This window comes from Berghia stephanieae, chromosome 8 (assembly GCF_034508935.2).
Source record: "Berghia stephanieae isolate SIO BIC M18660-M18661 chromosome 8, UCSD_Bste_1.3, whole genome shotgun sequence".
Classification (NCBI taxonomy): Eukaryota; Metazoa; Mollusca; class Gastropoda; order Nudibranchia; family Aeolidiidae; genus Berghia; species Berghia stephanieae.
Window position 1 is genome coordinate 35797636 of NC_088367.1, and position 16828 is coordinate 35814463.

A 16828-nucleotide genomic window follows, 5' to 3' on the forward strand; every position below is an offset into this window, starting at 1 on the left:
GTACAGTAGAAGAGTACTATGGTGATCATGTTTTGATTGTCGATTGGTAAAATTGAGAGTTTGCCTATAATTCAAAACTAAGTAATATACACTGATCTAACTTACATGAAAGAAAATGGGTGTCTTGACCACTTTAATACTGAGGTCAAATGAAAATCTGAAGCAGACGCAAACAGTATCAAATATTCCGTCATAATAATATGTTGTTTTTTGTTGTTGTTTGTTTGGGCTAGAAGCTAGAGATACAATGGGTATGATCTATATTACATTTCCATGTGCTCGAGGTCGTTGCTCACATTGCAAAGTGTGCTCAAAATTACCCACATAGTGAAAAGTGTTCACATTTTAAGAATAACCAACGTTACAATTTGTCATTTTGCTCAGCATGATACATGGGTATGTTTACAACGTTCATAAACAAAGCAGCGTGTTTAGATACGTTGCGAAAAATTTCGTGTGATCGATGAATAGGTTGGACGAAAACATGAATATAGATCTCTCCCATTGACAGTTTGCCGATAACGTTTAACTAAATATTTCCCAGGGCAATAATTATCACATCGATGCCATAAAAACGACAGTAATATTAGCAGTAATATTAGTCGATGTTGTTAATTGGTGAAACTTATTTACCATTTCTGTAAATCAGAATACCTTAATGTGATCAAGTGAATAATATCAGTATGAATGTCACGATTTGCTGGAAAAAAAAGCCAATCGGACAACTCCTCATTCAGGAATTTCTGTATTGATGTTTAAACTGGACAGATAGAGTTGAGGGTGTGGCCATAAGTCAGACCTGGGTATTATCCACCCGAAACCATCACATTGAAAGCATCAAAGGGCAATAATAATACTTGATGTCATAAATAGATGAAAACTTAGTGTAGATATGAAATCCTTAAAGTAATTAAGTGAATACAAATAAATAATAATGTGAAATTGAATGTAAGCTTCAATTTAATTACAAAAAAAAAACAAAACAAAAAAAAACCAGGTAAAATGAACGTTTCGGGTTTCCCCTTTATCAACAAAACAGGATGAATGAAACACCACAGATGACTTCCTGCTGCTGTTACTAATGATTTATACTTATACCGACATCCCTTATTTATTATTTTTTGTATTTATTTTCAATTCCATTGTATTTATTTTCCAACAACGTTTTTATATTTCACTTTCTAAACTGCATTACACAGTTCCTCTCTGCCTCCCCTCTTTTGCGCACCTTTTAGAAATATATATCTAGTGTTCTATTTTAATTCGTGCTTCCTTACAAAAGAGCATACTAATTTCCTGCCAACCAAGGTTTTGTTTATTCATCTTAACTACGCCACTACCACATTATCTCATTCATCTGTGGTGTTTCTTTCATCCTGTTTTGGTGATAAAGGGAAATCCGAAACGTTCATTTGATCTGTTCTTGTAATTAAATTGAAGCTTACATCCAATTTCACATTATTATTTCTTTCTTCGAACTTCGAGCAGCAACATTTACATTAAGTCATCATCATATCTTGTCGCGCCGGTGAGTCAGCCAGTCCCGGGCAGTCTGGTTGCATTCCCTCAGGTCAGCATTGGTGCAGTGAGGTCCCAGCGAGCATTCGGACAGGATGTGGTCCATGGTCTGTCTGGGTGACCGCATGGGCATTCAGTGCCCGGTGAGATTTTCCATTTAAAGAGGTTGGTGGCGGTGTTTCCCACCTTTGCTCTAGCTCTGTTCAGCGCCACCCATTCTTTTCTCTTGAGGTCTGTGCCTGCTGGGAGCTTTTCTGTTGGGGGCTGGAGGGCATCGTTTGCTGTCTTGTCCCATTCTACCCATTTGTCCAGGCGGAAGAATGCTGAGTGGTCTGGGTGAAGGCTCTCTACTGTGAGGAAGCTTTTTCTTGATTTGAGCCTGCTTTTGGGGCAATTGTGGTCATGAAGGGGGTGTCTCTGGTCCATTTCCTGTTTGTATTTTTGTATTTGGGCATGAGCTTCCCTCCGGATGTGTGGTGGGGCTATTCCTGCTGCACATTAAGTGAATACATTATTTCGAATGCAACGATTTGCGTAAAAACGCCAAACTGACAACTTTTTACAGTGTCGAAATTGGTTGTTTTTGAGAGTTAAGTGTCGTCGGCACGTATTTTATGATAATATGTTTGACTCAACGAACTTTCAAACTGACTTTAAATTATAAAAGGAAATCAAGTTATCTGTTTATCTATCTGTAAAAAATACAATACATTTCTAATTTTCAAATCTTTCAGTAGAGTTGTGCGCCGTATAATTTTTTTTATTGACTCAAATAAGCACAATGTTCCCCACAAAGCTATATTTTTTAAAGAAAGGATATATATATATATATATATATATATATATATATATATATATATATATATATATATATATATATATATATATATATATATATATATATATAAATATATATATAATATGTATTAATACCGGATAGGGAGACTTTTGGTACCCCTATTAGTTCATTTTACAGTACTTTACCAATAGGGAGACCAAAATCTGGTCCCCCTATTGATTTGACCTCTAGCACATTCACTTTTCTGATTTTAGTTTAAGGTTGTCAACCCAACCGTCAGTTATGCCTAAATTTTCACGTTGGTCAATAAGGTGACCGCCTGAAAAAAGTACAATAGGGGTACCAGTGTTTTCATCGATATATTTCAATAGTGAAATATAGTGATATATTTCAATATATTTCAATATCTTTCCGAAATTTTCTCTAAAATTCTAGAGCATTATATGGATTTTTATAGTAATGAAAACCTAATAAAAAATTGTGTGAAAGTTGGTGAACTGTGGAATGAACAAGATATACGAATTATAATCTATTTTTAGAAACAGATTTATCGAATCTTGGTCCGGATTCTTATCTTGGTGACAAGAGACAAGCAAACATAGTAACTCTTTTTTTCGTGAAACGTATGTTTAGTCAATTTCGCGCAATTTCGGATTACGACGCGGATTTTTTTCGACCTCGGCTATAAAGAGGCACTCTCTTCGCAAGTCAGTAGTAGGTGGTTATCAGCTAGGCCTTTGGTTCTTAGTCAAACGCTTCATCAAACCCATTATTGAGTAGCATGTTGATGCCTGATGCCAGATGAAGCCATCTCGACGTCGTGAAATGGAGCATCTTCTGTCATAGCAGTAGAATCGTCAGATGCCGCATTTAAATCCTCCATTCCAGGCGTTGCTGTTGCCATATCGATCTTCGAAATGATTTGGTCTAGACGTCAAGTTGACCGTTCTATGTCTGAAGAGATTTTAAAGCAATACCTAACATTATATCTTGGTCTACAAAAGAGTCTTTTTAAATGAACCGCTGTGTTTCTATATTTTTCAAGAACCAAGGATTAGCTGATAACCACTGACTACTGACTTGCGAAGAGAGTGGCCGACGGACGCCCTCTCTATAGCCGCAAGTATTTTTTCGTCACTTGCTGAGTTCCAAACTAGACGTCTATGGCATCGTGGGGTAAATTGATGCTGGAGGCATCATTGAAGAGACACCGAGATAATTTAAATGGTAAGTTATTGGCCATTCTTATTACGTCACTGTTGATTTAAGATTTTCAATAGGGTAGACATCACACACACACCGATTGATGATTGTCACTTGTCAGTCAGTCATTTGGAAGTGGAGTCAGATAATTCGGGAACTTCTGTAGACTGTAGATTCACACTAGTGAGTAAGATCTGTCGTTTACTACTACTACTACTACTACTACTACTACTACTACTACTACTACTACTACTACTACTACTACTACTACTACTACTACTACTACTACTACTACTACTACTACTACTACTACTACTACTACTACTACTACTACTACTACCACTACTACTTTTAGTTTTAGCGCTATCCAACTCACACTTCTCGTGTTTATTTTATTTTGGCAAAACTAGAATGGATTTTTGAAAAGAATATAAAATAATTTAAACTTAAACCTGTCTTTGCATCTTGCTTTATGCATACAGTATGCCATATCACAAAATCATAGTCTAATGTTGAGAATATGCTATTTCTTTTGTAACTTCAGATCAGAGAGATTTGAGCCTTAAAAATCCTGAAAAATGTCTTGCTGTCAATCCAGACAACCCTTTTGATGTGATCTATGATGTTAATGGTAAGAATGTAATTTGATGAGGAAATGAATAACATTTAGGTATACATAGTTTGCTTTTTTGTTTTGTTTTGAGTCATGATGTGTAATACTATTACAGTCCACTCCGGATAATTGCAACTCGTTTAATCGCAACTTTCGGTTAATCGCAATATTTCCTAAGCAATGGAAATAATTCTATATAAAAGTCACTGGTTAATTGCAACAAACTTCGGTTTTTTAAAAAGTGGTAAATTCAAGAAATCAAACAGTATATCATGATTAAATTTCATCATGGATGAAATCGTGACAGGTTGAAGAATCGAGAGTGAGCAGGATTTAATGCTACAGTAGTGTGTCACCACTCTATTAGAGTCGAAAGAGGGCGGGGCTCTGCAGTATGGGTTTGTGACGTCATCGGTGGCCATTAAATAGAAGAGGGGTGGGGCTGGTCATAATCTTGACAACAGGTTATAAATGACAGTTATAAAGAGAGACTGAGCGATATCCTTTGTTTTAGGATTAACAACTGTGCATTGTGACCAACGAGTTTGGTGAGAGCTTATTGTCTCTCATTAAGGCTAATCTCTTTAACTCTGACAAATGTTGAATTGTTGAGAAAAAAAGATTGAAACTTTTTCCAATCTGAATAAGATATCGGCTTGCTTCATAGCTGCTTTTGGTTGACAAATCTACACGGGGCTGCCATATGGTTTTTGTTTCAATCAAATTGCTCTCTATGTGGTGGACTAAGAATATTATTTACTGGTTTGAGTTGACAAGAAATGTGTAAAATGTTGAAATAGTGGACAGGAAACAGAATTTCGGTTAATCGCAACATTTTCGATGATCCCAAGGTATTGCGATTATCCTAAGTGGACTGTACCTGAATCTTGAACGAAAAACTATCATATGGATATGATTATAGACAGATTGGTTTCTGGAATTATATTTCCGTCCTCCCTTGCCAACTCTGACGTTCTTGAAATTTAAAAGAAAATAGCCAGAAGGTTTCGGACTTAATTTTCTTTTTTTCCAAAGGACAATAGTCATAAGGTAAATAATAAAATAAAAATCCTTTTACAGCACAAGATGGCATGATTTTTGTTTAAGAGTTTAGAGAAAAACTTGCACATGATAGTCTTCAGCTTTGTTTTGTTGTTTTTATTTTCTATATAGACTCCAACTCAGAGCCTGAAAGTGATGCAGAACAAAGTTCCATATCACATGATTCATTTGTGGTAAGTATGTACATTAAAACAAAATCATAACATTTGTATAGCGTTTATCCACAGTTGGCACCATGCTCAAAATGCTTCACATCACCATATTTTGTGGTTGACAAAACACATTTGCCACAAAAGATGAGACCTGCAGTCTGTTAGGCGCAATACAATATTTCAGGACAAGGACAACACTGTTTTACACCAGTGAGATCTCCTAGTTTTTTGTTGTTAAAAATTTTTCTTTGCAGTGGACTTCGCCAACAATAACACTATTTTAAACCTTCCTCGTTATATTTTGAAGTGATATTCATTGATGAGCCATTCACATTTGAAGTCGTTTGTTTTTTATTTGACATAATGTGAAAATGATGCGTTTCCAGGAAAAATTAAAATAGCTTCTGTTGGGATTATACTTTTGATCTCGCATTTTGTCCAAATTCTCTTGCATCGTAATGTTTATCAACTTTTTTTGTTAACTATATTGCAGTTGCAAGGTTAGGAAGTTCATATTGTTGCAATGACAACCGTTTATATGTCCAGAATCGTAGTGAGATAAAAAATTGTTTTGTAGTTGTTGGTCCTGGTGTAGGATTTAGAGAGTTGGTTAAAAACGGTTTACTGAAACCCTGGTTGGTGTATCTATATCTATCCAAGCACAGTTGAACATACTTAGACAATATGTCTGCCTTTCTCAACTCTTTTTTATTATACTTGCATTATTAACCAGCTAATTGTTTAGTTGGATTATTAAACAATGGCTCTTCATGTTTATTGTCAACATGAATAAATTGATTGATCTGTCATCTTTTCCACAAAATATACAGGGTCCCGATTTTGTTGCTGACTCCGAGTCTGATTCCTCTACGTACTCTGTGAGGTACCCAATGCTGAGTACATCATTGTCTTTGGAACCTAGTGCTCATTCCCCAACTCAGTCAGAGCCTCATCTACAACTATCACAGACTGAACCTCGTTGCCAGTCTGGGACCCAGGTTCAACCCGAACGCTATACACTTGCAAACCAACGTGTTACGTGCAATGGTGAGTCATTTTTTGTCATTCTTCTCCTTTGATATTTGTGGGATCAATTTTAATTTACCCATTCCTTTTAAAAGAAAACTTCCACCCCCTCCATGGTGCTTCATTTGTGTTATTGCATTTTTTTCTGTTTTGGCAGTGCTGTGTCGCAAAATACGCTACCATTTACATAACAAGCACAAATCCAAATTTGATAGGGTGGACATCTTAGAATCTGAAACCCCAATGTGTGAGTGATATCAGTGAAACCAGCCATAAAAATGTTCATGTTTATTTTATTGGGGTTTATTTTGTGTCTGTAATAGACTTAACGGAGTGTTTATTCGTCCTTCAGGTCGTATTCTTCAAAAGTGTCTAGCCGACCTTCAGTGCTTATGCAAATGAGGTGGGCGTGAAATACGTAAAGGGCAATTGACTGAAAGGCTGTTGTTTATATTTGTCACCGTATTTTTATATGTATTAAATTCAAGGTTATTGCCCTCCCATAAATCGCATTGTTATTACAGTGACTTATATATGTCACTGCTTCCCCGGCTTTTTGTGTGCGCCCATGTTATCTATGTAATTAAGTGGAATTACAAAATCGGAGTATTCAGTCCTTCACGTCTTCACTTTTTTATCGACTGTTGAAACGTAAGCATCGTTATGAGTATGAGTAGAAAACAAGCATATTATTCTCTCACGCTCTCTCTCTCTCTCTCTCTCTCTCTCTCTCTCTCTCTCTCTGTCATATTTCCGCCTTTTATCTCTAATTTCTTCTCTCCCTCCATCAATCTCTTCCTTTGTATTTTCCTCTCTTTATCTCGCTATCATCCTTTCATTTCTTCTCTCTCTCTCTCTCTCTCTCTCTCTCTCTCTCTCTTTCTTTCTTTCTTTCTTTCTTTCTTCCCCTCCCCACCTTTGTTCTCCAATTTCCTGTCTTTTCCTTCTCTTTATATAGCTCATCCTCCTCTTTTATTCTGGCGCCCTCTCTCTTTCTCCCTTTGTCTGTCCTCTCTCTCTCTCTCTCTCTCTCTCTCTCTCTCTCTCTCTCTATCTGACTCTGCCTTTCTCTCTCTCTCTCTCTCTCTCTCTCTCTCTCTCTTATATATATATATATATATATATATATATATATATATATATATATATATATATATATATATATATATATATCTGTCTATCTTTCTCAATGACTGAGTGGTCTCAAACGCGTTTCATCTGGATATGGTATCAAATACTCCTCTCCTTTCACATTCTCTGATCCATTATTGTTTTTTAAAAAGGAAAAGAAAAAAAAATAACAAAAGGGGACAACGACACAGAAACACCCCACCCGCGACTGCAACATCATAAATTAAAACCAATCCCTCTCACTCCCCCCCCCCCCCCCCCCCCTCCCCCTTAAAAAAACACACACTTCCTGGCCGTCTGTATAACTAAGAGTTGCCAACCACCGAAGAATTAAAATACATTCGGAAGGCCTAAAGTTTTCGTAGTGAGCTTGCTACAGCAATTATGGTAATGATTAGAGATCTTGAGGCGGTGGCGGTGGTGGGAATCATGGATGTAGAGAGAAAGAAGAAGAAGAAGAAGAAGAAGAAGAAGAAGAAGAAGAAGAAGAAGAAGAAGAAGAAGAAGAAGAAGAAGAAGAAGAAGAAGAAGAAGAAGAAGAAGAAGAAGAAGAAGAAGAAGAAGAAGAAGAAGAAGAAGAAGAAGACCACGAAATCGAGGAATAGATAGAGAAGGAGCTAGAGACAACCCGACAGAGGAAACAAAGAAAATGTGAAATAAGGAAGAAGAATGTGCCGCTATGTGGTCTTGTGGTATGACACTCGCTTTCGGATCGGATTGGAAAATCCTGGGTTCGAGTTCGAGCCTCACTCGGCGCTTAGTTGAGTCCACTCTTACCGTACTCAGGTTTAAAATAAGTACCAGGCCGTTAACTGCGTTGTTCTGTCTGAAAAAATATAATATCGCCTAACAGACATCATGTAGGATGTTATGTGTTGCTGTTGGCCTATGACACCATGTAAAGCGCTTTGAGACTTCGAGCGGATATTGCGCTATATAAAAACTCTCGTTAGTATTTGTGACAATGATAGCAGTGATGTTATTCTTGTTTCGATGATGAAATGATGGTAGTGGTGATGCCACTGATCAAGAAGCTAGAGTGATAAAGTTGATGGCAATGGTGACGCCTTTGTGTGCGCGTATGGTATTGATATTTAAAATGATTGTTTCCTAGAGTGGTGGTGGCTGAGATGATAGTTATGATTTTGCTAGTGATGGCAATAATTGATATGACCATGGTAATGGTAGGTATAATGCTGTGGTGGTGATATTGATTGTGGTGCTGATGATACTTATGATATTGTGCAAATGATGGTGGTAGCGATTCTGATGGTAATGGTTATGTTGTAAAAGGGCTTGTGGTAGTGATGGTGATGGTTTTAAAATTGATGTGGATCGACGTGCAATTATTTTTAGGTCTGATAACCATGTCCTTATGGGCTCATTCTTGTAATAGAAATCTTTTTTTAAATGACGCAAAATACATTATACAACAATGTTAAACCAGGCCCATAAGTGGATTCGGATGTCAGACCTGCGTGTTTGTTAACCTACAATGCAGCACAAATCCTTTTGAAATGGTATTCTTTTTTCCACTATAACACAAAAAGTCGAATGCTTGGCAGATCTGTATCACTGCGTACATAGATACGTTAGTTGTAATAATATCTATTGAAATACCACCTTGAGTGGCGATAAGCCAAATTACACATCTGGAATACAACATTTGCATACAAAGCTGTTTGAGTACAGAATTATTGAGAAAAATCGTGGATTTATTTTTCTTGTAACCATTGTTTAAAATATATCAATCTTATTATGTATATATTTCCGTCTTTTTATTTTTTAATTTTAAACTAAAGTTAGGAATTTGTTTTTGGCCAGTAATCGTAACTTTATCAGACTTATTAGACCCCTACCCAGATCAAAACAACAACCCCAACCCCCCTGACAACAATACCCCTTGTTCTGAGTTTAAGAACATAGGCAAGTTATTGTTCTTAGGCCGAACTGGGCTTTTATGTTCTGTATCATTCTATTTCACCCAGTTTCAACCCGTTGACATTTTAAATCCCAGCCCGTTGACATTCTAACTTCTCGTCAGGGCAAAAGTGGATACCAAATACTTAATAGTATTAGCTAACGAACTGAAAATATAAATACTGAAAATATTGAGGACTTGGTATTAGTGTCCTTTATTAATCTTTAATATATTGACATCGTCTATGGAGATAAGTTTAAATGCAAAGTTGTGCTTTCGGCTTTGGAATTAATTTGCGTGTTGTAAAGCCGCCAAATTGCATCCCGTCTATACAATTACCTCGTTTACTGCCAATTTGATAACGCATTGAATTCGCCATGAGTTAAATCTATCATTATGTCATACAGCTAGTCTACTCAAGACTTTACAACTTATAACAACATTTTCTGAAGTTAAAGGACAGGTATCGACATCGTTCGAAAATTTTGGCTAAATTCAAGCTATTATTGATGGCACTCACTGAATTATCAAGATTATTAAAACTGCTTCTTAAGAGATACAGAAATTTGGTGTTTTTTTGCGCTGCTTATATTATTATGACTAATATAATATTTTGACAAATTGAATACTAGTCATTTAAAACAAATAGTTACTGAGTGCTTACCCACTATTATAGATTGTTAAAAAAATGTAGAAAAGGCAAAACACACGTAGACACACAATAGACACACACGCGCGCGCACACACACACACACACACACAAATCAAACAAAAGCAGGGAAAATACCAACAAAAGAAAACAAATGAAAAAGAACAACAATACCCCCCCCCCCAAAAAAAAACAACAACAAAACAACAACACCCCCCCCCTTCTCCCCAAAGAAAAAAACAAAAAAAAAAAAACAAAAAAAAACAAAGAAAACTTGCCGAATCTTCCTCTGTGCCTAGCCAACCCAAACTCTCGAGCAGGTATTTGAATGGGATACTTACCAATAGGAGAACACGACAATTGTTCCTTATAAGAAATCAATCACCATTCTGGAATAAAAATCATATCCCAGAAGAAAAAAAAACAACAAAAAAACCCACGAAATTAACACACACACATACACACACACCTCAAACACACATACACACTTAACTGATTATTTGACTCACAAACAGAGGAGGTGGGGTTTGTGAAACATTTAAGACGATACGGACATATCATGTAATTACGTGGATTCGAATCCAGCTCAGTAAAAGCAAAAACAGAATATTGCCCAGCTTTAGTGTGAAGGACGAATAGTGCAAGCAACACTATTTGTCCGTACGTACGGCAACCACGGTTGATGCTATTCGACCTTAAGGACGAATAGGGCTACCCTAGACTTAAATTGCTTGTATTGTAAGTGTTAAAATGTTAAAATCTTTATATTAAAACTGTTTCTTTGTATTTCTATGATGCTTAAGGCTTTTTTTCACAGACCAGCTGGAAACTTAACGAGAATCAGAGTAGATAACATTTTTATTAATCTTGCAACCTAAACAGTATATGATGATTGGGAGCATTTAAAGAAAAGCACATTTCCTTTTTAATTTGTCGGTACTAAAATTATACTTTGATAATGTCTGCTGTGCTACAAACCCTTTTGACTTCCAGGTTCAATATTTTTCTTTATTCTAAAATTCTTGGGTTTCCTTTCAATGACAACTGAGATCATTAAAATTCAGCTCACAACATGATGTGTGTAGATTTGATGAAAACATATGTCCGTGTTGAGAAGCAGTGTTCACGAACTTGCTGATCGTTTTTACTAGCATTTATTTTCCTAACTTACCTGTGTCAATTAACAAAGGCAAGACTCAAATATTTTCTATCTGAACAGTGTGTTTGTTATTGAAATATTTCCGGCATATACATGTCATATTTCATTCCCACAAAATATAAATCAGGATTAAGTTGTCTGCGCATCAGCATCGTTCAGGCAGTTGGGGGAAGTAAATAAGTCTTTAAGGAATTAATGAAGCCGATGCTCAACCGGTCTGGAGGACGTTTGATTGATGTCGGCTGTTTGTTCTGCCAGCCGGTGATGTTTTCTCACTCCCTCAATGACAAAGAAAGTCATTGTTATGACTATGAACTATAGTCTACTATTACTTTTGTTACTATATTAATTGTTACTTATTGCCGCTACTGTTATTATTATTATTATTATTATTATTATTATTATTATTATTATTATTATTATTATTATTATTATTATTATTATTATTATTATTATTATTATTATTATTATTATTATTATTATTATTATTATTATTATTATTATTATGATATTGCCTTCATTGCATTCTATTACTATTATTGATATAACTAATTTCTGATTGTTGTAAATAATTCATGTGAATTGAATTTTGTCGATTGGCCAAGGGCCTACAATAAACTTAAATGAAATGTTAGTCTTTGGATAGGACTTGGGTCTATTCTTGATTGCTTTTCCGCCTGGGTCGAGTGAAGCATTTGGAGTAAATTTTGTTGCTCAACGTAAAAAAACATGACGCTTACCATTCCGCTGATACTGATACCTCCAAGGGGTGGTTGGGGGAAAACCTAAAATTCTTTTGACATTCTGTCTGATTATTCGCTGAAACAACAAAGGACAATCTGTGTATTCAGATGAGACTTCATTGTGTTACTATTCCGATTTATGTTCATATTTTGATTATAATGAAAAGGGAACCCTGAACCCAGTTAAGTGGGTGGATTGATCTATTTATTTCTATTTCAAAACAAAAATATGGCGTCTTTTCACTGGATTTGTTATGTGGCAGAGGTCTCCACAAATCTAACATACCTCTTCCAAAGGAATAGATGGTAGAAAAGTAAATAACAAGAAGGAATTATGACAGTTACTTGTCCAGGCCTTAAATATTTGGAATGCTATTCCTCTCTATCGCTGTCATGTAGCTGATGTGCATACGATCTGTCTATTGATTTATTTTCAGAGTTCATAGCATGATGTGCTTTATTTTCTCTTTTTTTTTCCAGAGAAATACAAAAAGCCAAGGAGACCCTGTCCATACTGTGGACAGTTGCAAACAAAACTCTCAAGGCATTTGATGAGGAAACACAAAGATGAGACAGAAGTTACAGAGGCCATGAAACAGCCTGTAAAGGAAAGGGATAGAACAATGGAGTACCTAAAGAAACAGGCCATTTTTTATTCAAACACTAGAAACAATTCAATTGTTATGCGTGAGAGAGCACAAGGGTCACATGAAGTTGTTATGTGTGCTGGCTGTAAGGGGTTTTACTCTGGACGTAGGGTTTATGAACACAAAAAGAAATGTAGTACTGAGCATGCTCTGTGTACTGGGGTTGTAAAATTTTATCCCGTGGCTCCCAATGCAAGTAAAGAAATAAAGGAGAATATTCTTGACAAATTTCGGAATGATGAAGTGGGAAATTTGTGTCGATCAGACAAAGCTATAGTATTGTTAGGAACAAAATTGTGGAGTAAAAGTTCAAAGAAGGAGAGAAAAGTTATAATGAGTGATTTACGCATCTTAGGAAATTTGATTTTAAAAACTAGGAAGAGAACAAATCAACCTTCTTTCTCTGGAGAGGACGTGGTGAAGCGTTGTAACTTTAATGAAATATCGCAAACCATTTCTGAAATGACTTTGAAAGAGGATGGGACATTGAAAGCAGGCTTGAAGCTTTCAATTGGATTTATATTGAAAAAGTTAATTAATTTCTTAAAAGGGGAATATATAATGCAAAACAAAATGGAAGAATCCGCAGAGATAGATTTGTTCAAAGCTGTCCTGGATTATAATTGGGATAGTATTTTTTTACAGCCAGAGTTCAATGTGAAGCAAAGAGAACAAATTTGAGAAAACCCAAAGAGATGCCATTAGAGAATGATATAAAGAAGCTACGGCAATTTATTACTGAAGAGATGGTCCGTATTTGTGAGGATGATTATCAATTATTTGATTCACATATGTTTGTTAGGCTTCGCAATGTCATCGTAGCTAGGCTTACAATGTTTAATGCGAGGAGAGGCGGAGAACCCGCAAGGATGTTGTTAAAAGACTGGAATGATGCAGATTCAGGTGTATGGGTTGATCCCCAGCTTGTACAACATGTCACTGATCCTCTGGAAAAAGCGTTACTTGAGAAGTATAAGCTGGCCTATCTGGAAAGGGAAGCAAGATGTTGGTCCCTGTGTTGATACCCAATGACACAATTCAGCCTTTAAGGAAACTTGCACAGGAGCGTAAAGCTGTTGATATTTCAGACAACCCATTTCTTTTTCCAAATACAGGAATATCCAAAGATCATGTGAGTGGTTACATTGCCATCAAATATGTCACTTCCTTAGTAAAGGATTTAGAGAAACCCCAGTTGTTAATAGCTGATAAATTCAGGCACCGAGCTTCGACATTATTTGCCTTACTTGATGTCCCACAACACGAGAGAGATGTCTTCTATCGACATATGGGACACAGTGAATCAATCAATCAAAACATTTATCAGTGTCCACTTGCAATACGAGAAATAACAGAAGTTGGTCATTTTTTGGGTCAAATTGATAACTCAGCATCGGTCACTGGGGAAGGAAATTGTAACATTGAAACAAATGACTGTAGTGAATAGAGACTCAAATGCAAATTTTGGAACATCCATAGTAACAGCTGCAAATCAAGAAGAAATATTTGATGGTGAAGCAGGAGTGCCAATTAAGCTTACGTGTTCTTCAAAACAAACTGAACCCAAGAGGAATTCAAGCAAAAATCGGAGATACATGTCATGGTCAGATGAGGATACAGATAGAGTCAAGTCATATTTTAAAAACTTTGTCGAAGATGTTTCAGCACATGGTTCGAGGAGATCATTACCTGGAAAGTCTGAAATTATTCTGTTCTTAAAACACCACAGGGTATTTTCACAAAAAAGGAATCCCTGAAGGTACACTAATTAGTTTGGTGAAGACAAAGATTTTTAATGAAAGAAATAAATATAGAAGGGAAAGAGCGTTTCAATCGGTGTAATGACAATCATGAATTTGATTTGTATTACATTAATTGTATTGTATGGTGTTATTGACATATTTTGGGGGTTTACAAAAAAGTTTTATCTTTATATAGTACAATCTGTTCATCATTGCAATATCCTTTTTTATATTATATGAACATTCATTTGCTCAGCTTGAGAGACAAATGCTTTGTAGAACCATAGCTGCCAACCGTTCTGTTAAAAACGGATTTGTTCCGTATTTGACTTCCTGAGTCCGTAAGTGCTTATTTTTAGTTCAAAATCCGTATTTTGTAATTTTTGACTAATTTGTGGTAAAAAAGGCATGTGAGCCTTATGAATTATTATTATTGATCCATTATTATTACTATTACTACTACTATTGTTGTTATTATTATCATCATTATTATTGGTGTCCAGTTAGAGCATAATCTCCATTTGTGTTGCTCTTTAATTTGAATTATGCCTCTATCATAAATGATTTTCAACAATTAAAAAAGTTCCATTCGTTTATATGACGCCTGTATTTTACTCAAACCTTTCATAATGTATTGGAGATTTGCATAGGATATGGATGTTAGCCTCGATGTACTTTGAATATTCTAAGACAGTATTGATACTTTCACTATTTGTTACAAATATTATTTTAATTAAGAATAAAATTAAATCCACCTTTTTGATTGGAAGGTATTCAATCAGAAAATCAATTGCTTATATTGATTAAAGATGACAATGATTATTTCCCTTTATTAATTTATGAAATATATAAATTTAATCCCTTTAAAAACATCTTCATCTGATTTTAATTTTTTTTTTTCAAGCAAGCTTTTGTAACGGTTTAGGTTAAAAAAAAATAAGTATACTCCATTTTTAGGTGTGTTTATCTTGTCAAAGTAAAGAAGTAGGAATTCTCTAATATTTAGAGGTGCATTTTACTATAACTACTATATATAGTATACTACTTAAAGACCATTATGTTGCATGAAAGAAAACATATATGCAATCGTCTACTTTTTATCTGAACTCACCTAATTTTTACCCCAAAACGCCCTCTCAAGTGATGTACCAGGTTGGTAGTTATGCATTTTTAACCATCTTAAGTTATTTCATTTATTTTACAATTGTGCTTCTTGTGTATTGGTCCTTATCAAAGTTGAGGCAGTTGAATTCTTTCTTTATATTGTCCGTTCTGAATTTTGATCTCATTGTGGAAAGCTCCCATAGCGGGCAGGGAGGTACACACTGTGTCTTCTAACCCCTTATATCTGTTTTCCAACATGCTTTCAGTCTTTGTCTTGGAATGAGATTACTTGTTTTTTTCCGGGCCCTCACCGGAGTCCTAGCTGGGAGGGAAGCAGTCAAATGCATAATTATTGTTTTGGGAGATGATATTTTTTTCCTTGTAAATCATCTCTCTGTTATGTATTATTACTATATTTGTTATTTTTTAATGTATAATGTAAGCATTTGAGTGTGTTCCTCTTTGTTGGATTTTGTTCTTGTGTCCGGATGAGACTTATAGGTGATCTCAAACTAAGTACATTGGTGATATGCTCTTGGAATCTACATCTGATCCCTATTTGTTCCCAGTTCCCCTATGTCTTACTTTCTCTTGGATGCTTCAATTGTAATTCTAGAACTTTTAACTATCCAATTTTCTTCCTTTTTACTGGCTGATATAACCTAAATGTGTTGCAAGCGCCGTAAAACCCTTAAAAACAAAACAACAATCATTGTGGAAAGTGTCATTTTAACGATTCAAATGTGATGGTACTAAACCCGATAATTTAGCAACATTTGGACTGGCCTCTGTTATCTCAAACTTGTTAGTGTTAGTAATAGTAATTAAAAAGGCTGACTTTTATATGTTGCGATTCGATGACGGGGGGGGGGGGGGGGGGGCTTCGGCACACGTCGTCCCCCCCCCCCGGGCCAAATGAGCGTTCCTTATTTTATTTTTGAAAAGTTGGCAGCTATGTAGAACTATCTGAAAGAATCAGATATGGCAGAATAAAAAGTCTTTCTACTAACCCTAACTTAATTGGCCAATGTAGCTTTATGTTCACCATTTTCTAGATACCTAATGTAAAACTTCACTATTCTTTTTATGATAATTTTAAGAGTTGCAATCTTTAGAGGTGACTGTCAAGAAATGACACCTCTGTGCATTTAATTTCATTCTTTCTTTATCCCCTCATCCTTAATCAGAATAATAATAATTAATAATGAAAAAAATGCAGCAACGACAGCTTAGAACGGCATAAAGTGCTTAAGAATTATTTTTTTTTGCATTAAACTTTATTCAAACGATTTTCAACACTTTTGCTTCACAGTTTATGCTTTTTAACAAATGCAATTAAGAAACTTACCAGCAACAACA

The 16828-nt window shown here is 35.5% G+C and overlaps 1 protein-coding gene across 1 annotated transcript in view; it reads left to right on the forward strand.

Annotated features, from left to right (window-relative positions):
• LOC144978991 (uncharacterized) overlaps positions 1 to 16828 on the forward strand; it is a 45301-nt gene that overhangs the window by 18695 nt on the left and 9778 nt on the right. Inside the window, exons 2-4 of the mRNA XM_078925610.1 lie at positions 4065 to 4151; positions 5307 to 5368; positions 6178 to 6394. Coding sequence (XP_078781736.1) covers positions 4065 to 4151; positions 5307 to 5368; positions 6178 to 6394 — 366 coding nt within the window. The remainder of the gene's footprint in view (positions 1 to 4064; positions 4152 to 5306; positions 5369 to 6177; positions 6395 to 16828) is intronic.